This window comes from Gadus chalcogrammus, chromosome 6, assembly GCF_026213295.1.
Source record: "Gadus chalcogrammus isolate NIFS_2021 chromosome 6, NIFS_Gcha_1.0, whole genome shotgun sequence".
In the NCBI taxonomy this organism is placed as follows: Eukaryota; Metazoa; Chordata; class Actinopteri; order Gadiformes; family Gadidae; genus Gadus; species Gadus chalcogrammus.
Window position 1 is genome coordinate 12,108,582 of NC_079417.1, and position 22,908 is coordinate 12,131,489.

Genomic DNA, 22,908 nt, shown 5'->3' on the forward strand with positions numbered 1-22,908 from the left:
CTAGGTAAGGGATGTTATACGGAAAGATTATTCACGAATCCTGGACTTCCAGTTTTTTCCAATTCAGCCACATGGCCATCTACAGGATGTTGGCTGGAAATGCAGTTACTTAATAGCCCTCAATTCAAAGTCATTCTTATGAAAGCTATATCGTTATGAAATACGATCTACATAACATCTAACGGTCGTTATGAAATGTGGGTTATATGTTGTTGCCCAACCCATATTTCGCATTATTATAGAAGCTGCCACTCTAATGAATGTGTTTCATAATAAGGTGTCATTATCAAGTTGAAAAACCAGACTAGGGCACTGTGAGTCTTAGTGTTTAAACTCTGATAGATCACACTATGAAACACATGAATTGTACCCAATTTCAGTTGTCCACAGTGTTTAAATACTTCAATGTAATAGATAAATAATCAGATCTGGTTGTTGACATAGACTTATTGGACATGATTAAAGGATAATACAAGACAAATCGGGCCGAGAATGGAGAAGAAAAATCTCGAGACTTTATTTCTAATTATATCAGATCACAAAGGTTTTATTATACTGTACAAAATACTGTATTACTGACAGCCAGCATGCTCTATGATGACAGCGAAATAAAATTACATACCTCAAGTCAGTTCATAAACATTGTTTGCTAACTCTCGTTGTTTCTTGCTCTGTACTGTACTCAGAATCAACATTTCAGCATAATTTTGAGAGACCTTCCCTCCTTCTCTCCACAAGTCTTCAAAAATATATTAATTTAAATAAATGTAGAACCAATTAATAGGGATTGATCAAACACATACTGGAGAAAAAAATCACACAATGACACCAAACACAGGTCCAGTGAATAAACACAGTGTGCAATAACAGACATTCAGTTGAACATCTCTGTCCCTAGACCACAGTTAAGTGCAGTACAAATTAAACTCTCACAACCTAGGATATGTATAATATTATCTATACATATATACATACACCCTGCTTTCCATCAGTGGTGGACAGGTGCAGGTATCTACAGTGCGCTTTTTTGTTGTTGTAGTTGCATATATTACATTATAGTCAAATGTTTGTGCAAGCTAATTCACATCACATACGACAAACATGCTTCAAGTTAATTGTCTTTAATATTTTTTTGTGTCCCTCTGATTTGAATGCTGACAGTTTACTATGGTAGTGTTGTTTTAATCACTGCTTGAAAAATGGCTAAAAAGAGGAGTGTGTATTTTGTAAGTGTCTGTTTGGTGTGGTGATGGTTTTTGTGTGTGCGTGTGTGTGTGTATGTGCATGTTTGTGTGTGTTGGTGTTATCGCAAATATGAGTGTGTGTTTGTGTTTTTTCCCTGCTAATGTTTGCGCAAGAGATAGTAGCATAGATTCACAGATGCTACTCCCTTTTCCCATCCCCCCATTAGCACTCAGCAGATTCAGATGCAAAACATCCCAGGAGGAACCTGATCCACGAGATGCCCTGGCGCGGCTGGATTAAGGCCACTGTGTCTCAGGTTCTGAAAGGCAGGATAAAGCTAACGAAGGGCAATGAGAGAGACCCTTGAGTGTTCATTGTATGTCCCTCCCCTCCCCACCCTGTTTCTCTATCTACGTCTTGCTAACCTTATAACCTTAGTGGAGGGTTGAGCTTGTAGCCTGTGGGCACGGGGGGGGGGTTGGGGTTCTGTGGAGTTCAGAAGGTGTGTCAGGGGGTCAGGTACATGTCATCGACGGAGGCTGGTGACGTAGAAGGGAGCCCTGGGTTCTAGATGACATTCTCAAAGAGCTGCATGGAGTTCATGATGTTCTCATCCTGAAATGGAATCAAATTGTCACGCACCACTTGTTGGGGGCCAAGTTTTACAACCAAACTATTGTGCACCACGAGTGTACTCCATGCTTATAGATCCCTTACCTTCTGACAGGTCTCAATAAACTCTTCAATGGTCACGACCCCATCTCTGTTTCTGTCCATCTTCTGTAAGCAAGAACAAATACGACATTTGTCACCATTGAGGATTCCTTCAGCCGTTGTAATCATCTTTTGGAGAACCTTAAATTGTGGTGGCTCTCCGAAAATCTTAGACTAAATATTTTGTGAGGCAGATTATGAAAATGTAGAATTAGACTTTGAGTTCTCATTGATTACCACCAACTATGACCCATACAATCATCTATGTGTTGAATTCCTTACATATCAGCTTAGGTGAACTAAAGTGGCCTTTACAATAGACATTTACAACTGAAGGGGATCACTATCACTATCAAATATATTGTCAAAAGCCGGACAATCTTTTTCTTATTTCAGCTTGGCAATAAAACATCAAACGAATTAGAGGTGACTAAAGGACATGTAGACATTATGTAGACATAAGTGTTGCATTTGAATGCCAAAATAAATGCAAAACACATTGCCCAAAAGGTGTTTGGTGCACAGAACCTGGAAGAACTTGTCCACATGTTCGGACGGCGCCTCGTCCCGTACACAGGGGTAGGTGTACCTCCCCATCATGTCATAAATGGACTTCATTATCGCCAGCATCTCCTAGTGAACAACAATGTCTTGGTGTCAATGATCCACTCAGTCACAAGATTAAAACAACAACATTTGCGTTATTATAACATAAACTAACACTGATCCAACACTATACGTTTCTCTAGTGATCTGGAGCCCTCTGTGATACTTCAGACATCGACTCTGACATTCAAATACATTTGAATTGACCTGATTGTTAAATCTAGATTCATCTTGGATCCAGCAGTCCTATTATGTTATAGCAAAACTTCTGGGGGCAGACAGGCCGGCATAGAGTCTGGGCCAGAAACCGGAAAAATAAAAGGGGGTTAATCTTGCTTCCTTTTTTGTCATGGCTATTTCTACGGAACGAAACTCCTGCATGTGATTGAATGAAGCCTTCAGAAGGGGATTTGAATAAGTGTAATTCAAGTCTGAAACACGGTTGATTTGAAACCTCTACAGAACGTTTACTACTGCTTGCCGGGTTTGTGTTTGCCAATTACACTCTTACAGATCCCCCTCCCCTCCAGCAACATAATTGGTCAAAACAAAGTGAACGACACTAACACACACTGTTCAACGAGACTGAAGACTAGATATGAATCCAAAGTCTGAAATGTAAGACTACATCTAGGCTTACGACAGATACACATCGAAACAAGAACTACATTTCATCAGAATCTGCTCCTTATTGCAACAGCATCTATCTTATTTTATCTGCTAATTGTTGTTTACCGAAAAATAGATCTGTACTCAATTGTTTCACACACTCTGGCCACGTATACCTCTTTGGTGATGTAGCCATCTTTGTTGATATCATAAAGGTTGAATGCCCAGTTGAGCTTCTCCGTCACTGATCCCCTGAGCAACACGGACAGGCCGATGACAAAGTCCTCGAAGCGGATTGAGCCATTCCTGTCTTTGTCGAACGCATTGAACAGGAAGTGAGCGTACGTGGTTGCGTCTAATTTACAGGTAGAACAAACAGAAAGGAGGGAAAAATACAGTATTTGCATGTCGTCCTTAATACTGTTCACACATTCTACTGATTATAAAAATAAAAGGTCAATATAGTAAGAGAGAGAGGAGAGAGAGAGAGAGAGAGAGAGAGAGAGAGAGAGAGAGAGAGAGAGAGAGAGAGAGAGAGAGAGAGAGAGAGAGACACCAAGAGAGGAGCTTTTCTAACCTCCTTGAGGAAAAAATTGAGAATAGATGGACTTGAAAGTTTCCTCATCCACTAATCCGCTGGGACACTCCTGCGAGAGAGAGAGAGAGAGAGAGAGAGAGAGAGAGAGAGAGAGAGAGAGAGAGAGAGAGAGAGAGAGAGAGAGAGAGAGAGAGAGAGAGAGAGAGAGACAGAGACAGAGACAGAGAGAGAGAGAGAGAGAGAGAGAGAGAGAGAGAGAGAGAGACAGAGAGAGAGAGATAATTTAATTGAGAGAGGAAGAGAATAAAGCACCAGAGCAAAAGACTGACTATAAACAGAGCAATGGGGATGACGATCCCTGAGAGCACTCTCCCGTCAATGCTTTGCCTATCACTTAGGACGGCCACATGGGTCCACCGCTTAAGCCTGCAGACGTACGTTCTTGAAGCCCCTGTAGAGAGACTGTAACTCCTTCTTGGTGAACTTGGTCTGGGCCTGCAGCTGGTCAAGACCCTCTGGCTGGTGTCTCACCGTGGACAGCTCCAGGTCACTGTCACTACTCTCTGGGGGAGAGAGAGGTAGAGACAGAGACAGAGACAGAGACAGAGAGAGAGAGAGAGAGAGAGAGAGAGAGAGAGAGAGAGAGAGAGAGAGAGAGAGAGAGAGAGAGAGAGAGAGAGAGAGAGAGAGAGAGAGACGGAGAGAGGTAGGAGATGGAGGAAGAGGGAGTCAAGAGAAAAAGAGGGAGGTTGTGGTAGAGTGCATGGATGCAGGCCAACGTTGAGGAAGGGATGAGGAGACATCTCACAGGGGAGCGTAGTTTAAAGAAGTGGGAACAGGGAGGGGTGAAAACAGAGATATAAGCATATAAGCTACAGGAGGTGTTACAAACAGTAAACAAAAGAAGAAGGAAAGGAAGTACTTTCTTTACAGTGCTTAATGTCCCTGAATGTCCTTCTCCTATTCTTAAATTTAGCTTTTTTTTTCAATTATAGTAAATTGAATCTAAATTGCAGAATTGTCAAAAAGCTATTCACACACTTAAAGAAAGCACTGGGTGAAGAAAGGAGGGGAGGGGGGACTTTATGTTCTCCCAGAACTATTCTATTGCTTGCATACTCACCATCTGCAGACAGAGAACACATAGGGAGAGGGGTTGTTGATAAGGAAATATGAAGAGAGAGAGAGAGAGAGAGAGAGAGAGAGAGAGAGAGAGAGAGAGAGAGAGAGAGAGAGAGAGAGAGAGAGAGAGAGGAAAGGGAGAGAGAGAAAGGTAGAGAGCGATAGGGAGAGGGTGAAAGAGGGAGAGGGAGAGGAGGCAGAGTAAATGGTGAGAAATGTTGCAGTTAGGTTAGAATATTCTCAGAAAACCCCCAGCTGGGTCGGTATAAAATACAGCCTGCATCGAACAGAAATCACAACAATGGTAATTTAAGATGAGCGACCATCATTTTTTTGCTAAAACGGTGAGAGATTGCCGCTCCATGTGTTCAATTTGAGACACAAGGTAGGGAGAGCCAGCGGGGCTCCAAGGGTTACACAAGAAAACATCTTTATTGTCCGCACTTTGCAGAGAATTGGCTCAGGAACTCTTGTGTCGGGAGAACAGTAAAAACAGATATCCCTTTCAAATTCCCATTTCTCTTTTGGCATTCGCTCAGAACTCAAGTAAAGCTGAACAGTTGTATCTCCATTTATAGTCCATTATTGAATTGTATGCATACTCTCTTCTGAGATGAATGGAGTAGACGCAGTAATTTATATAATGATCACACGCGAGTTAACACTGATGAACTTTGCATGCGCAGCACTGTTTATACATTGTCTTACTCCTTTATATAGAAAAACAAACAAAATATTGAATTGCAAACGTCAGATGTATACACACTTTTGTGTCCATTTCGCCCCACCCTAGCTTGGTTCCCCTTGAAAATGTTTCACATTATGGAAGCTGTCAATGCATATGTCTTAATGTGCTAGATAAAATATTTGTAGTTCATCTATTCTCAGTAAATTACTGCAGAACACATCTTCTGAAAACTTCTCCATCTTTATAGCGATTCATATCCAAGCATTTACGTGAATGTCCCTACAGGAACCACACGATTCAACAGCACAATTCAAAACTCTTTTCTTAAAAGCAAGCCTATAACAATTTTTCCCGAAATACTAAAAAGGCAAAATTCACTCCACTACTGTAAGCATGCCAAAAACACCAAAGTAGCTAGAACTAATCTTTCAATCTCTTTCCCCACCTGCTGCCCATCCTCTGATAAGCTTCAGATCGCACATCACAGACTTACACCACAGCTGGTTGAAAACAGCCCATCTTCCCCAAAAGCCCTCTCGAACAACCACTCAAACTACTTCTTCCTTCACCCCTGCCCCCGCCCGGCCAGCCCCCGGGGGGTTTGTCTCACCGTGCTCCGTGATGTCGATGAGGCCCAGCAGGTGCATCAGTTTGAGAAACATGATGACCAGACACACAATACCCACAGTCTGAAGACCCTCCGTCTCCCACCTCACGATTATCTTTTCCTCCTCCGTTTTAACGCCTTCCCCTCCGCGCCTCTACACGTCAATCAGTCACTCTCCCAGTCCGTCAGCGCCCCAGCCGGTCAGCCAGCCAGCCAGCCAGCCAGCCAGCAAGTCAGTCCATCAGGCAGGCAGTCACTCTCCCACGGTCCATCAGCCCCCCCAGCCAGTCAGTCTGTCAGTCAGTCATTCCATCGGGTATTCAGTCAGTATCTCACTCAGTCTGCCACCCAGCTCCTCTCGCAGCCAGCCAGCAAGTCAGCCAGTCCATCAGGCAGTCAGTCACTCAGTCTACTCTAAGAACATCAGTCCCCCAGCCAGTCAGCCCATCAGTCAGTGAGTCAGTCAAACGGTGCCTCTGTCAGTCGGTCAGTCAGTCAGTCTGCAATTGTTGAATCCAGTTCCAGAAAAAAATACTTCCAATGAGGCGAAGAGCTGGCCTGAATTCGGTCACAACGTGTGAGGGAATTTTTGGGACAATCTGTCAATCGGTTTATTGACCTCCTTCCAATGATGAAACTGTCGGCAAACATGCAACAAGCACTCTATCTGACATTTATCCAAACGCAAGCTCTGATGTGATTAAGTCACTCATCGCTCCTGGAATAAGCTAAACCTTACACTATCTCATTGCTCTCCACCCTCCCCCTGCATAGATGTGTAATGTACTGATTAACCTTCGTCCTTCTCGGAAATCCTGCATTGGCCCTGATTACCTTAAAATAAACTAAATTAAACCCAGAATAATGAACCAAATTATGTATAGGTTAATAGCACACCCGATGTGATTATGGTTGATGGGAAGGGGAGTCCACCTCTAATTCCTATTGATGGGTATGAAACAAAGTGGAGCCGTTGCCTTTAAGGCATCAAAAGGTGTGGTTAAGGGTCAACAGGTGTCCTGAATCCCTCTTTCCCCAGCCAGCTCCGTGATCCACTTTTTTTAATTGCTCTCCTTCGTCTCCTGGGGGCTGTAACACATACGTTAAATATCCGCCACCCACTTAGTGGCGTGTGGAAAAAGATCAAGCGGTAAGACATGGGGGTGTGTGTGGAGTGGAGAGCCACCTAGGGACCTGTTTCACTTGTCAAACGCTCATTACGCTTTGGATGGGCGTCTTTCCCTCTTTCAGACGGCTGATCTTTGCTGCCCTCTGGTGGATTAGATGAACGACCTGCACAAGGGGGGCTGAAATGTTCATGTTACAAATAGAAAACGTACCACTTTAGGTGTGATTTCTCCCTTATGAGGCTGATATTTGTGGGGGCCATCTTATAGATACAAATAAATTGCTAAAATAGAATGAACTCTACTGAATTAAAAAGGATATCACTCTGCATTATATTACTATACTTTATTTCTGTCATATAACGAAAAGTAAGATAATAAACATTTATTTTGTATACTGAATACTGATATACATTCTTTACGCATACGGAAAATGTATGCATCAATTCTTTAGCCATGCTTAACATTTAGTTTGACCTGTGCATTTTTCTGATTCAACAGGTCAGTTTAAAACCTAATTGAAGGCCAAAATAATGCTGTGTAACATTTACATGCATTTGGAAAGTTGGCTTGTAGCTTAAAATGATTATGAGGCCTCGAACTAATTAACGATGTTAACTAATGGGAAATATATAATCCCTGTTCTTCTGATTACTCTATGAAGGACACACTATACCTCTTTTCTTGCCTGAAAACCAGTACAGAATGAATACCTGAAAGGTGTGAGTCTTCAAAAAGGCCCCATATTGCATGATGGACAAGGTTAAGCCACATGGTCAGGGAATATCGATGCCAACCCAAAATAAATCACAGTGTGTTGGATTTACCCCAAAAATATCCCTGGTGTGTAAACATAGACGGATAGAAATAACTCCAATCGAAGGACATCACTTTGACTTTAGGCCACTGAAATGGATTTCATGAAGGCATGGGAAATATGCAACTGCTTAAATACACACATGATTTCTAGCACACACGTATGCACGAAAGCACACAGACAGACAGACAGACACACACACACACACACACACACACACACACACACACACACACACGCACACACACGCACACACACGCACACACACGCACACACACACACACACACACACACACACACACACACACACACACACACACACACACACACACACACACACACACACACACACACACACACACACACACACACGCACACACACATAGAGGCGGACCCATTCCACTCAGAACGTTATGCTCACAGCACATTTCACTCACTCATAGCTGACGGCTATGGCATTTCTAACAAATTAAACTCTAAATGTAGCTCTAACCTAGAGATTAAATACGGCATTGAAGATGCATTATATCAATATATCGATGTACAATAGCAGCATGAACAGCCTGTTGCTGTATAAATGTTGGCCTAATGGGTCACAGGTTTTATCTATAATTTGTGTTATGTTAAATGGATTCCCATCCCACTTGGCTATTGATCTGTATCGCCCATGACCCATGACCTCCAGGGAGAGATCAAAGTTCAATCATGATTTTATTTAGGTTGTATCTATATGTACACTGGCTGATGCCTTTAGAGTCCGCTCTGCTATTATCAACTGAAGCTAAGATTGATCACCCGTTTCTACGTGTGAACACACAGTGAAACCAACAGGACTGCTTTATTGGTCCCTCAGGAACCTGAGCAAGTGGTAGAAACAGCAAAAAGGATAATTAATGAGAGCAAAAGAGAGTGAGAGAAAGAGAGAGAAGTATGTGTGTGTGTCGTGACTGTATGTGAGTGAGTGTATGTGTGTGTGTTTGAGCGAGCGTGTGAGCGTGTGCTTACGAACGAATGTGTTTCAGCCTGTATATGTTGTGTTGTAGCAGTGTGTGTTTGCTTGTGTTTGTGTGTGGAGGGGGGGCTGTGTTGGTAGCTACCGCGCGGGGTCCAGTGTCCTTCAGGTTCTTAGAGGAGCTCTCCATCCTCCATTTTTAGGCGGCCTCAGAGAAGGCCTGTTCGATAACGCATGTATAATTGATGCGGGGTAATGCTAGCCCTGGGCCTCTCGGAATGATCCCACAACAACACAACAGGGGAAGGATGCGAGCCATGAGAGCAAGGCAATGATTGTTGGATGAAAAAAAAGGAAACAATGTGTGAGAGACGGAAAGATGTGGCTGTTGCTTTCGTAGGAACCGGCGAATTGACAGAGTGAAAGTGATTGATGAATTATGAAAGCCCATTATTGATGTTTTCGCTGAATTCATTGCCTGTGAGGAGCACTAATGGAGCTGTTGTGTTGTGATCGCCTTGGCATGCTGACCAAAGGGCACTCTGAATCGCTGGCTTTTGGCCTAAAACACCCTGATAAAGGGGAAGAGCCCCGTCGCAGCGGAGCTCTCGCATGTTGCTCCTAAAGCCCTAAAGTAAACCCTGAGGCGTGGACGTCTAAATGTCGGACATGGACACAAAACAGGCCCGCACCCAGACCTCCCACATACACTTTATTTTGAGAAACTATACCTCAAATATCTACACGTCAGAATAAAATCCTTCGATAGAAGATAAGTTGCCTTTGTGCTAGCACTACTTGACATGCCCCGATAGAAACTCACAAAGTAGCTGCTATATGAACCACCACTGCTTAGCCTTAGCGGTAAAGTGAGCAGAGCTCCAGACAACGTGTCTCAGCCATCACACCGACAACAGGTAACAGGTGAGCGGTGGACCAGACAGGGGGGGGGGGGGGGGCGCCCAGGTGAGCCCTTACCGTCAAAGGAAGACATGGGCTCCAGGATCCCGAACTGCTTGAGCACCGCCATAAACAGGATGATGACCACGCCGATGGCAAACAACTCCATGCCCTGGATCCCCATGACTACGACTAGGGGGGGGTAAACGCCCACTCAGGGGCCAACCAAAGGAGCACGCAAAAGGCCCCCGCCGGGCCCTAAAGTAGAAGGGTATACACTAGCCTAGGCCGGCGGCCTGGCTAATCAGCACGGTTTTTTAACCAAAGGTTAGCTTGTGGTAGAGGCTAGTCCGTCTGGGTGTTGGGTGTGTATCCAGACCCAAGCCATTGCCACAGCATGAGTAAAGAAAAAAAAAGAAAAAAGACAGCGTTGGATGATGTTTGGTTTAACGTCAACAATGATGATGACATGGAAAATATGTGAAGGCCGACATATATGGGTCTCTGGAAGCATGGGGGAACGTGATGTTGCGTCAGGGTTCGTTTATTTTTCGTGCACTAAAGGAGGATTAAGAAGTTCCTTCGAGATATGGCTGCAGCCGTTCTCTCTGTAAAGATATAAAGTCTGCCACTCTCTCACAAGCACTATGTCTATTAATAGTATAACTGTGGCCTATTCGCCCAAACCACACTCAACACTTACATTTTGAGCTTTGAAATAACCTTGACGGAAAAAAAACTAAAATCCAATCTGTGTGGTGTGTCTGGATCCATATCAAATTTCTGTCTGGTCGATAATTATGGAGAAGTAAAGTAACATCTTAGCTCTTTTGGCATAAACACACCACATATCCCAATTCTTATCATCCTTGCCATTCAAGAGCATTAGTTTATGAATTATTAATAACAAACGCATGTATGAGCCACATTAATCCATTTGTTTAAAGCTTTGCCAGGGTCCGTAAATAACTATTTATTCAACACGGCACACGGGCCAAATGCAGCATACTTGGAGGTAAACAGACCTGTATATCTGTCTGTGAGATTATCACTAACGCAGAAATTCACTGAACAATATTCAGATGAAAAAAACGCCCGTATTTAAGTCCAGTCCATCAGTACTCAGAACAATCAATAAATCCCTCAGTGCCAAGCCCGTCTGCTCCTCTCGTGTTGGGTGCTGCTGCTCATTTTTCCCCCAGCCTGAACGACTACTGTTTAAAAGTGGACGGCCTTTCAGACCCGGCAAAACAACCTCAGAAAGTGACAGTCGTCAGGGTTTTCCTGCCTATGGGCCATTAAGATCCCTCCTGGTTGGGAGCAAAGTTCCAAGCGTGTGTTGGGCTTTTAAGGGGGTGTTCCCAGAATTGTCTCAGTCTCTATCCGCTCAGATACTCCGGTCAGGTCCAGCAGGGTCCGGGGAGGAAAGAAGTATGGAGCCAGGGAAGAGCCCGGCCAGCGTCCTGGGAGGGATATCCTAAGAAAGTGAGAGGCACCCTGGGGAACAGCTCCTCCCGTAGCCTCCTCCCCCGCACATACTTTAAAACACTCCTCTCTGTCCACACGTCTTCCCCACAGCCTCTCTCTTTTTTTCTGTCTGTTCCGGCTCCTGAAGAACTCCTTCTCCCTCCCTCGTCTCGCCGACACTCAAACCAACTGTTACGGGATCGGGTTCGGTCTGTGATGACACCAGGCCACCATCAAACTCCTTTTTTCTCTACTGTTGCTTTACCGTTTTCTCCTTCTAGTGTCTCCCGCTCTCTGTATCCGTCTCTTTCTCTCTTACTCTCTCTGTCGCTCGCTCACTCCCTCTCTGTCTCACTCTGTCTCTGCCTTTCTCTCCCTCTGACTCTCTCTGACTCTCTCTGTCTCTCTCTCTCTCTCTCTCTCTCTCTCTCTCTCTCTCTCTCTCTCTCTCTCTCTCTCTCTCTCTCTCTCTCTCTCTCTCTCTCTCTCTCTCTCTCTCTCTCTCTCTCTCTCTCTCTCTCCCTGGTCTTGTCCACTCATCGCCCCTTCTCCCGCTCTCCTCTGGATTGGCCTGGCCGCCCACAGCCTCCCATCTTCTCCTCCTTCTCGACTGTTATTTCATCACCCTGGTTGACCACAGACCTGCTCCCCTCCTCCTCATGTGACCCTTCTGGCCTCCCTCACTTTCTCTCTCCATTCTTCCGTTCCTTGCACGCCCACATGCCTCTCGCTGCTCTCCCATATCTCCTCCCCACTCCTCCCGCTCCCCTCTCCTCTCTCTCTCCTCCCTTCCCACTGCAGAGTTTGGGGGGGAGAGCTGAGGTTACATTCATCCCACAGTGGCACAGAAGAGGGTGGATGGATAATGTGTGTGTGTGTGTGTGTGTGTGTGTGTGTGTGTGTGTGTGTGTGTGTGTGTGTGTGTGTGTGTGTGTGTGTGTGTGTGTGTGTGTGTGTGTGTGTGTGTGTGTGTGGGTGTGTGTATGTGTGCGTGTGTGTGTGGGTACTCACACACGTGTGCACCTCAACATAAACACAGTGATACACACACACAGACACAGAGGCACAAACTATGCAGCACCCAAACACACACACACACACACACACACACACACACACACACACACACACATGCTATGCAGCGCACACACACACACACACACCGATCAAATATCAGGGGCATGCCATCCTCCACAAGTCCCTTTCATCTCTTGGTACCTTTTCCCCTCTAAAAGTGTGTGTATGTGTGAGCGTGTGTTTCTGCATGTCTGCTAATGCATGGTCTTAGTTCGGAGGGGAGGATGGGGGGTTGCGATACGATCGATGGCTGTGCGGCGGGGTGGTTAGCGCCTCCCTCCTCCCCGGGTTCAGCACCGGGCTCTGCCGGGCAGCCCCCTCTCCTGGAGCTCAGGGCGGCCCCGCTCGGCTGCTTCTCATCACAGAGGACTGACGGCTGTTTAGGGTCCACCTCCAAGATCACTGGTACAATCTAGTCGCCTTCCAGTGACCTGGATCATGTGGTGTGTGAGTGTGTGTGTGTGTGTGTGTGTGTGTGTGTGTGTGTGTGTGTGTGTGTGTGTGTGTGTGTGAATGGGATTGTATACAATGTTTTTGTTGTGTGTATGCTTGTGTGCGGCGTGCGTTTGTGCCTATGCTTTTGTATGCATATGCGTGTGTGCGCGTTTGTGTGTATGTGTGTGCCCGTGTTTGTGTGTGTGTGTGTGTGTGTGTGTGTGTGTGTGTGTGCGTGCGCGTGTGTTTGTGTGTGTATGTGTGTGTTTGTGCATGTGTGTTTGTGTGTGTGTGTGTGTGTGTGTGTGTGTGTGATGTTTGTGGGCAGGCCATTAAGAGGCTAGCAGGTTTTTAAAAGGATAGCTTGGCGCCGCCTGCTGACACAGCAGTCAGGTAGAGAGGGGAGGAGGGATGTAGGGGAGGGGGAGGGCTTTATGTGACCGACAATGCAGGAGTCAGAGAAGACGACACATCACATCAAAGTTCCCGGTCACTTAAAATGCTTCATTCCATCTGGATGTTGCCAACATATTAAAATCTTACTATCGGTTCAATACAGAGCTTCAGGCAATGAAGTGAGAAAAGAGGAAGGGGGAGAGAGAGAGAAAGAACAGGAAAGAGGGGCATAGAGTGAGCAGGAGAGAGAGCAAGAGAGAGAGAGAGAAAGTAAAAAATTGACCATGAGTAAGCGAGAGAGAAAGAGAGAGAGAGCGAGTGAGACAGAGTGAGAGCCATTGAGTGAGAGCCAGAGAGCCAGAGAGCGATACCAACTTGCTGAAAGAGTGAGCACACCACTGATACCGCAGAACAGTTGAATTCCCTTGGCAGGACGTCAGCACAGTAAAACAACTTCCGACAGGTGTCTGCGAGGTCCTACCTGAGCGATGGTACCGGGCTGAGCTGGTGCCGCAGGGAGAGAGACAGCTGGGCCGGGAGAATCGTCTCCTCGCCTCCATAGAGACGGCAGCTATGACGGCTCCCATATTTAACGCAGCCAACAGCACTAAATAAGGTCTGACACTCCACTGATCTCGCTCCAGCGTAGACCAGATGAAAACAAAGGAACTTTAAAAGGCAGACTGAATCAGCAAGGCCAGGTGGGACGTTACTTTTCAAGGTTTGAGTCAGTGTGATAACTGATATTAAGCGATCCTTGCTCTATCGGAGGGGATTACAGGGAAATTATAGCTGCGTCAATTCTAAACGTTTCTCTCTCCAATCGAGATGGCTAACTGACACTGATATGAAAAGGTGACCAGAGACCTTCAATCTGTGTGTGGTGTCGGTGTGTGCGTGTGGGCATGTGGGTGTCAAAGACCACATTTAAAAGTCTGTTTGGGGCATCCACGGTGGTCTACAGGCTGTGTGTCTGTGAGTGTGTGTGTGTGTGTGTGTGTGTGTGTGTGAGAGTGTGTGTGTGTGAGAGTGTGTGTGTGTGTGTGTGTGTGTGTGTGTGTGTGTGTGTGTGTGTGTGTGTGTGTGTGTGTGTGTGTGTGTGTGTGTGTGTGTGTGTGTGTGTGTGTGTGTGTGTGTGTGTGTGTGTGTGTGTGTGTGTGTGTGTGTGTGTGTGTGTGTGTGTGTGTGTGTGTGTGTGTAGGCCTATGTGTGTGAGAGAGATGAAACAATAAAATAAAGATCAAGACACGACCTTTAACATGAAACGACCGTCATATCTTCCTTCATCTCTCAATCCCACCTCATACTCCTCTCAGCCAACTACTCTCCACATTGAAACTTGAACTAACACAGTAGATGCATCTCATGAAATTGATTGGGTCAGTTTTCTACCTAAACATGTCACTGCACCATCAGCAGAGACACTATAAGTCCCTGTATATCGACCATGCAGAGATTCCTTTGGCTGAGATAAACAAAACATCATCAAGGAAAGGAGAAACATCTGTCATCCCTTTGCTGTGACAAGCTTTAAATAAGTGTCTGCTGATGGATCTATCGGTTTTATGATGCCCGTGTGGAATCGAAGCTGCCTGCATGCTCCCAGCTATAAAAAAAAACACAGGCCGTGCAAGCCAGTGGCATGGCCTTCTTCTGTCTCTTTTTGGAAATACATCAGCAGCAGAAAAATCCCAGATGATGCCACTGCTGTTTTTGATTTGTGTTTTCGTTGTGCAATCAAAGATTTTGGACAAAAGTTTCCGCAATGTAATGTAATGTGATTGTCTTTCCTGACATTATTTATATGGGCGTATAGCTCCGAAGAGGGTAATGAGAATACTTATCAATTCAAAGCCATTGTCGGAAACTAACCCTCTTCTATGGTGGTTCCTGTCTGGACGGATTGCTGTAAAACTTGGTGCTTCTCAATACCAATGTAGATCAAGGTTAACTAGTATGTACACTTGTGATTTACTTACTACAGTAAGCATGTAGGTGGTTGCTTTCCCTGCACCGGTTTTATTGCATGTTTCTTTGAATAAATTTACTTAAACACCTCTGGGAAACGTGTTTGCATTCTCATAACTTTTGGCTAATAAGCTTGAAAGAGAAGATCATGTTCAGACCTCAATAAGACATCTCCGTTATTAACCGCAGACACATAAATATGAGAAATAACTACCTACATCCCTCTCCCACCCAATGGGGGGCACTGCGCTACATGAAATCAGGTAGACCCAAAGGACGCATGAGATCCTTAATGGCCTATGTTTCCTATTTAAGGATCATATAAGGATTCTGAGTCACTGGGAAGACAAGGTGGGATTTCCTGCGGCAACAGAGTTAGCTTTTCCCGGGGGTGCAGTTGACTGCAAAAACGTACAAATGGATAAAACCGGTCACAATAAATCTGCAGCATTAAATATGCATCATCCACGGTCCACTGGAGTTGAAGTTCTCCCTGAGGCACAAGAGCAATAGGCAACTAGTATATAAACTGCAACCTGTCCGTCAAACTGATTTCACCCTTTATGACACTGATGTGTTTTTAATGCCTCTGGGATTGGATCAAGGTCAGACAAGAGGCTGCAGATGACAGGGAGACGATAACTTTTCCAAACACAGTTAGACGGCCGAACGGAAGCCCTTTCAATGAGTTGTAGGGCATGCTACTGGAGGTGTAGAGGAATGACTTTACCAAGGGTTATTGGAACCACTCTTTTATTACCCCCCTGTCCTCCCATCGTCTCCTCCTCCCCCTTCTTAGCCTCCCTCCACGCATACTTCTCTTGCATCTTCAGCCTCAACATCCTACCTATTCTCCCCCTCCTCCCCCTTCTCCACCAACTCATTCTCCTTCTCCCTTCTCCCCTATCATCTTCTCCCTTCTCCCCCTCCTCCCCCCCCTTCCCTTCTCCCCTCCTCATCCTCTCCTGCCTTCCCCTGCTCATCCTCTCCCTTCTCCCCCCCCTTTTCCTCTCCCCCCTCCTCCGCTCCCTTCTCTCCCCCCTTATCCTCTCACTTCTTCCCCTCCTCACCCTCTCCATTCCCCCCTTCCTCACCCTCTCCCTTCTTCCCCTCCTCTTCCTCTCCCGTCTCCCCCCTTATGATCTCACTTCTACCCCTCTTCACCCTCTCCCTTCTCCCCCTCTTAATTTTCCCTCTACCTTCTGCCCCCCCTCATCCTCTCCCATTTCCCCCTCCTCACTCTCTCCCTTCTCCCTCTTCTCATCCTCACCATCATCAATCTATTACAACTACAGCCAAGCATAACCTTTCCCGACATAAATCATAACCATCCATCCACCTGTCCAATCCCCTCTCTCTCTCTCTCCCTCTCTCCCTCTCTCCCTCTCTCCCTCTCTCTCTCTCTCTCTCTCTCTCTCTCTCTCTCTCTCTCTCTCTCTCTCTCTCTCTCTCTCTCTCTCTCAGGTTAAGGTTATATGTGCTGACCTGGCCAGCAACTTATTACTCAGAGTCAGTGCTGTGCACATCGGTCATGTCTTCACATGGAGTGAGCGTTCATCATGAGGTCATTGGCGCTCTAACGAGAACATGCCCGCGACCTCCTCCCCGTTCGGCTGTTTCACTAAACACAGGACATTCTGAGCTGAAAACAACAGCAGGGGCGGCCAGACAGAACGGGTCTGGAGAGCAGGGCCAACGGCAGAACTACAGGATTACTCAACAGAAACAATAAAGGAAAATGGGAGAGAGAGAGAGAGAGAGAGAGAGAGAGAGAGAGAGAGAGAGAGAGAGAGAGAGAGAGAGAGAGAGAGAGAGAGAGAGAGAGACTGATTCAGCCAGTGGGGGTATGATAGAACTGTGGTCAGAAACACAGCAACAGAATCTGGGATAGGGCAGACACATAATAATTGCTCAACGGAAGGTGCCGTGTTTGTTGAGTAAAGACAGACTAATTATAAACACAAAGCTAATATTGACCCGAGGCATCGCTTAAACAAAGCAACATTACTAATCAGTTACGATATATATAGAAAGCCAACACATATTCTACAAAATATAAGTGCTCTATAATCTGTGTTACAATTACAAAAGAGGAGTATAGATGAGGTAAGCGTAACAGGTTCATTCCCCGTCTGCCCCTGAACAAGAGGCAGAGCGAGTGTACCCCAGGTGCTTGGAGTGCACCCCGGTCATAGAGTACCTGGCACGGGGGTCCCAGTGATGAAGCCGAAGAGGCATCGGAGGAGCCTCATGATCTTCTCCCCTCCCCCGTTACCAGGCAACCAGCGGCAGAGGGGACACAACAAGACGCGGCAGCACGTTCACGCCTATCACATTTATATTAAAAAAAGTTGTGTTTTGTGAAGAGAGGAGGAGGAAAATAATTCAGTCCAATGACGAGAGGTCCGTCTTGACTCGACGAGAAAAATAAACAGTCGCAAATAAATATAATGAATACACCCCCGTTCCAGTTGGACCCGTTGAAGGTTGAAGGTTCTAGTTCCTGTGAGAAGGTACGTTGGCACCACACTGCTCTTTCCTCTGCCCGGTGGACCAGTTCTACATGAGGAGGCGAGGTCCAACCGGTACAACCCCTCCCTGCTCTTGGTGTGGCGAGGAACGAGACGCCCCCTCCTATGGCGCCGACCTCTGACCGGTCATATGTCCCTCCAATAGGTTCTGGAGAGTCCCTGTGAACCACCATCCCACCACACACCCCACCCACACCCCCGGAGACCCTGCTCCGGTGTCCGCTCTAGGGCCAGCCACAAGTCCCATGGTCACCGGGACAGTATAGTACCCGACGCCACCGAGATGAGAATAGTTACCCTTCCCCTGCCCTCCCAAGAGTTCCGGTCACAGGGGTCAGTCCGGTGATGAAGTGACTCAGGGTGATTCACAGCGGATTGGTTCAGACAAGCTGTCCCTCTCTGCTCTGCTGATCCTCTCAAAGGACTACTCCTCGGAAAAACCGTTTTATCCCGACATATGGGATGTTCATTCTTGTATTTGTTCCTTGTATGGTCATTCTAAGGTTCTTCGATAATTAAAACATCCAGAGTATTGGACAGATAAAGAGAGTGTATACACTTTTACATGTGATATTTTCTCTGAGAGTGGAGAGTTTTTGTATAGTATATTATTTTTGCGCATTGCTTGTACTATAACATGTGGTTTGTTTGATCTCAACTTTCCTTCATAGCAGGTACGTTTATAGGCCAATCTGATCACTCAGCATTCTCATACATCAGATACTCCGCCCCCTTTTCCTTCTTCCAAATAACTTCTACCTCCTAGTATCCCTGACCATCAATCTTAGTTTTCGCTCAAACCCTTAGTAGCCCTCACATCCTGTCAGCTATCAGCCTCTCTCTGTACTCCCATCTCTCCCTCCCTCCCTAAACCGCCCTCTATATATCTTGTACTCCCCATTGCATTCTATGTTCTCTCACTCCTTCTCTATCTCAATCTGTTCTCTTTCTCTCTCTCGCTCTCTCTATATCTCTCTCTCTCTATCTCTCTATCTCTCTCACTCTGTTATCTCTCTACCTTTATGTTCTCTCCTTATCCCACTCTCCCCCTGTCTCTTTACTCCCATAACACTCTCTCTCATTCTCTCTCTCTCTCTCTCTCTCTCTCGCTCTCTCTCTCTCTCTCTCTCTCTCTCTCTCTCTCTCTCTCTCTCTCTCTCTCTCTCTCTCTCTCTCTCTCTCTCTCTCTCTCTCCCTCCCTCACCCCTCTCTCCGCTCTACCATCTCCTTTGCTGTCTCTCTCCCTCCCTCTCTCCCTATCGTGCTGTTCCCAGAAAGCTTCCTCCTGTGTTGATTAGTCTTTGTCTACCTATCCCTCTCAGCCATTAGTGGGGCCTTGGCCCCTTCTCTGCACCTATATATACCTTGCTCCAGTCTGCTATTTATAGATACTGGCCATTAGCTAGGTAAGGGTCTTCCCATCAACCATAGGTTCCATCTGCTCTCCTTCCCCACCACACTGAAGCTATTAAAATAGCACCCTGTGTGTGTGTGTGTGTGTGTGTGTGTGTGTGTGTGTGTGTGTGTGTGTGTGTGTGTGTGTGTGTGTGTGTGTGTGTGTGTGTGTGTGTGTGTGTGTGTGTGTGTGTGTGTGTGTGTGTGTGTGTGTGTGTCTGTGTCTGTGTGTCTGTGTGTGTGTGTGTCTGTGTCTGTGTGTGTGTGTGTGTGTGTCTGTGTGTCTGTGTTCAAGGATCACATATGTCAATGTCTGGCAAACATCCTCCAGAGGAGGAACTACATTTTGACACATCTAAGAATCAGACAACAATATTATAATAGAGAGAAAGCGGGAGAGAGAGAGAGAGAGAGAGAGAGAGAGAGAGAGAGAGAGAGAGAGAGAGAGAGAGAGAGAGAGACAGACAGACAGACAGACAGACAGACAGACAGACAGACAGACAGACAGACAGACAGACAGACAGACAGACAGACAGACAGACAGACAGACAGACAGACAGACAGACAGACAGACAGACAGACAGACAGACAGACAGACAGACAGACAGACAGACAGACAGACAGACAGACAGACAGACAGACAGACAGAGAGAGAGAGAGAGAGAGAGAGAGAGAGAGAGAGAGAGAGAGAGAGAGAGAGAGAGAGAGAGAGAGAGAGAGAGAGAGAGAATTTTGCACAATCCCGTCTGGACCACTAGGTGGCGTAGGGAGACTAATTTAGCAGCTCAGCAGAGAGGAAACAAGGGACAATAAACTCTTGGGATAAAACAGGTAATGAATTAAAGGTCCCATGGCATGCTACTTTGTGGATGCTTATACATAGGTGTAAGTGGGCCTTTTACACAGTATTTGAAGACCACTTTTTAGAGGCGGGTCAAGGTGGAGGGTGGGGGTGTGGCCCTGAGCAGCTTGCGGCCACGGTACCATGCGCTCGTGTTTACAGTGGATGTATCTAATGGCGAGGCGCACACAGCTCTTGGCCGTGTTCTGTAAATATTCTAGAACACTCCGGCGGGAGTCTTGGAGCACTATATCTAAATAATATCATATTATTCATAGATATCTATGTCATATAATATACATTATCACGACCAAAAGCTGTGTGCGCCTGCAGACGATATTATGAATCTCAAACGACTGCGTTGGCTTCTCCGCCATCTCTGGTTCTTCCAATTCCACAACAATCTGAAGTAGACTGAAGCGCGACATAGAGGAGAAAGGGATTATTCCCTCTGATTGTTTTCCGCGTTTGTTTCCCGCTGGAGCCCTGCTGCCCGCCGCCGCGAGGCGCCACCGCCACGGGGCACCACCGCCACGGGGCACCACCGCCACGGGGCACCACCGCCACGGGTCACCACCGCCACGGCGCTGCCCGCTGCCCGCTGCCGAGGCACCACCGCAGCGGGTATCGGGGCTCCGGCGGGGGACAATCTTCGTCGATCCCTTTCTCCTCCATGTCGCGGTTCATGTACTTTAGGGAGTCAAAGCCAAAGTTCCTTTCCCCCCAATTCCTTCTCAACCATGGCTGAGATAACCCCCAATACGAGTCTCATTGTGGAACTACCAGAGACGTCAGAGAACCCGGCCATAACACCAACTGAAGAACGGTTATCCAAATAACAAAGAAGTGTACAACACTTGCGTTACAGTGTATTCACACACACACACACATGTGCTGCTTGCACGTCGTAGCTCATTGGGCAAAGCAGAGAAAGGGGAGGTAACCTGTCCCCATATGACGACATACAGGGACAATTTCTAAAACGGTCTGAGCTTTGTTTTTTCAAAGGCAGAGCAGAATAGCTAGTGCTCGTTTTATACCTAACGCCATTTCTAGCTACTGGGGGACCATAGGCAGGCTAGGGGAACTCATATTAATGTTATAAAACCTCATAAAGTGAAATGTTCATGCCTTAGGACCTCTAAACAACTGTGGGTTGTTTAGAGGTCGGTGTGTGTTTCTGTGTGCCTTTGTTTCAGTGTCTGTGTGTTAGTGTGAGTGCGTGCGTGCATGCTTGTACGTGCTAGTCAATGTGTGTGTCTAGTGTGAGTTTTTCTGTTTGCTTCTGTTTCAGTTTGCCTCTGTTTCAGTGTGTGTGTATGTATGTGGGCGTGAGTATGTATGTGTATGTGTGCTTGAGTGGGTATGTGTATGTGTGTGTCTGTGTGTATTAGTGAGAAAGATAGAGATAAACAACCAAAGGCAATGAAGAGAAAGTGATACAGAGGGAGATACTTTGACAGAGACACTAATAGAATAAGTGACGACATGAGTATGCAAGAGAGAGAGAAAGAGCGAGAGACATAGAACCACGTGAGGGAGAGAGAAAGAAAGGGATAAAGAAAGAAAGAGAGAGAGAGAGAGAGAGAGAAGTATCAGAGAAAGAACTACGTGAGGGAGGGAGAAAGAGGGAGAAGAGGGAGAGAGAAACACATGTATGAAAGAGGGAGAGAGCGAGCGAGAAAGAAAGAGAGAGAGAGAAAGAGAGCAAAAGAGAGTGAGAAAGTACCACATAATGAGGAGGGAGAGAGAGAAAGCGAGAGAATGAGCGTTATGCACTGGGGTATCTAAGATCTATACACGTTTGCATATTAAACAGCCCACTAGCAGTGCTCTGATGTATGGGATAAATGAGTGGAAAGATGTTAATGATCCCCCAGGGATGCGCCTCAGGAGTGGGTCCTGACCCATTGCAGATGGACCCAGGACAGCTCTACTGATACAAGGCTCGAAAAGTCGATCGGCTTATCGATCCCAATGCAGTTAGTCAGACTTGTAGCCCACTTACCTCCAAGTGAGCCTGCGGCATTTGACACCACCTACACATACACATGTCCACACACACACCCACCGACACGCACACACACGCACATATACATACATACGTGCACACACACACGTACACGACGCATTCAAGCATTCATACACACACACACACACACACACACACACACACACACACACACACACACACACACACACACACACACGTGACGTGACGTGACCTCTCACCTTTGTCCTGAGGCTGTGTGCTGGCGATGATCCACTTGACCAGGCAGCACTTCATCAGGGCTTTCCGGGAGAAGCGCGGCTTCTGCCACTTCCCAGAATCCTTCACTCTGCCGGGGCCAGGCTCCAGGCCGTTGGCATCACCCAGCAGGCTGCCGTCAGTCACCTTGCCTCCATCCTCCTAAACACACATACACCAGAGTGGGGGCGAGGGGGAGAGAGAGAAGGGATAGTGAGACAAGTTTCAGAGATCAGGCTGGAACAGCTCATAGCAGAGATGTGTGTTCATAACTAACACGTGCTTATATTGTTCTTGGTTTCAGAAGAGGGGAATAACCCTAGTTTATTCTAGCATTAAGTTCTCACTAGGCAGAATCTGTTTGTGCACTATCACACTGTGCCTCATCAATAACGGCTGCAACAACTTTCCCCAGGGCTTCTTCCATCTCTCTCTCTCTCTCTCTCTCTCTCTCTCTCTCTCTCTCTCTCTCTCTCTCTCTCTCTCTCTCTCTCTCTCTCTCTCTCTCTCTCTCTCTCTCTCTCTCTCTCTCTCTCTCTCTCTCTCTCTCTCTCTCTCTCTCTCTCTCTCTCTCTCTCTCTCTCTCTCTCTCTCTCTCTCTCTCTCTCTCTCTCTCTCTCTCTCTCTCTCTGGTTCCTGTCAGGGGTCATGGGGGTCTGTCACACTCCCAGGCTGACACCAGCCC

The 22,908-nt window shown here is 46.5% G+C and overlaps 1 protein-coding gene across 3 annotated transcripts in view; it reads right to left on the reverse strand.

Annotated features, from left to right (window-relative positions):
* Positions 1 to 493: 493 nt before the first annotated feature.
* kcnip3b (Kv channel interacting protein 3b, calsenilin) overlaps positions 494 to 22,908 on the reverse strand; it is a 29,644-nt gene continuing 7,229 nt past the window's right edge. Inside the window, exons 2-8 of one of the 3 annotated variants that reach the window (XM_056593150.1) lie at positions 22,208 to 22,385; positions 4,091 to 4,215; positions 3,692 to 3,761; positions 3,291 to 3,469; positions 2,428 to 2,532; positions 1,903 to 1,965; positions 494 to 1,800 (exon numbers count right to left, since the gene is read on the reverse strand). In XM_056593150.1, the coding sequence (XP_056449125.1) occupies positions 1,753 to 1,800; positions 1,903 to 1,965; positions 2,428 to 2,532; positions 3,291 to 3,469; positions 3,692 to 3,761; positions 4,091 to 4,215; positions 22,208 to 22,385 (768 nt within the window). In that variant the 3' untranslated portion in view covers positions 494 to 1,752. Of the gene's footprint in view, positions 1,801 to 1,902; positions 1,966 to 2,427; positions 2,533 to 3,290; positions 3,470 to 3,691; positions 3,762 to 4,090; positions 4,216 to 9,943; positions 11,481 to 22,200; positions 22,386 to 22,908 lie in introns of those variants that run through there. The other 2 variants (XM_056593149.1, XM_056593151.1) reach the window with 2 other exon arrangements.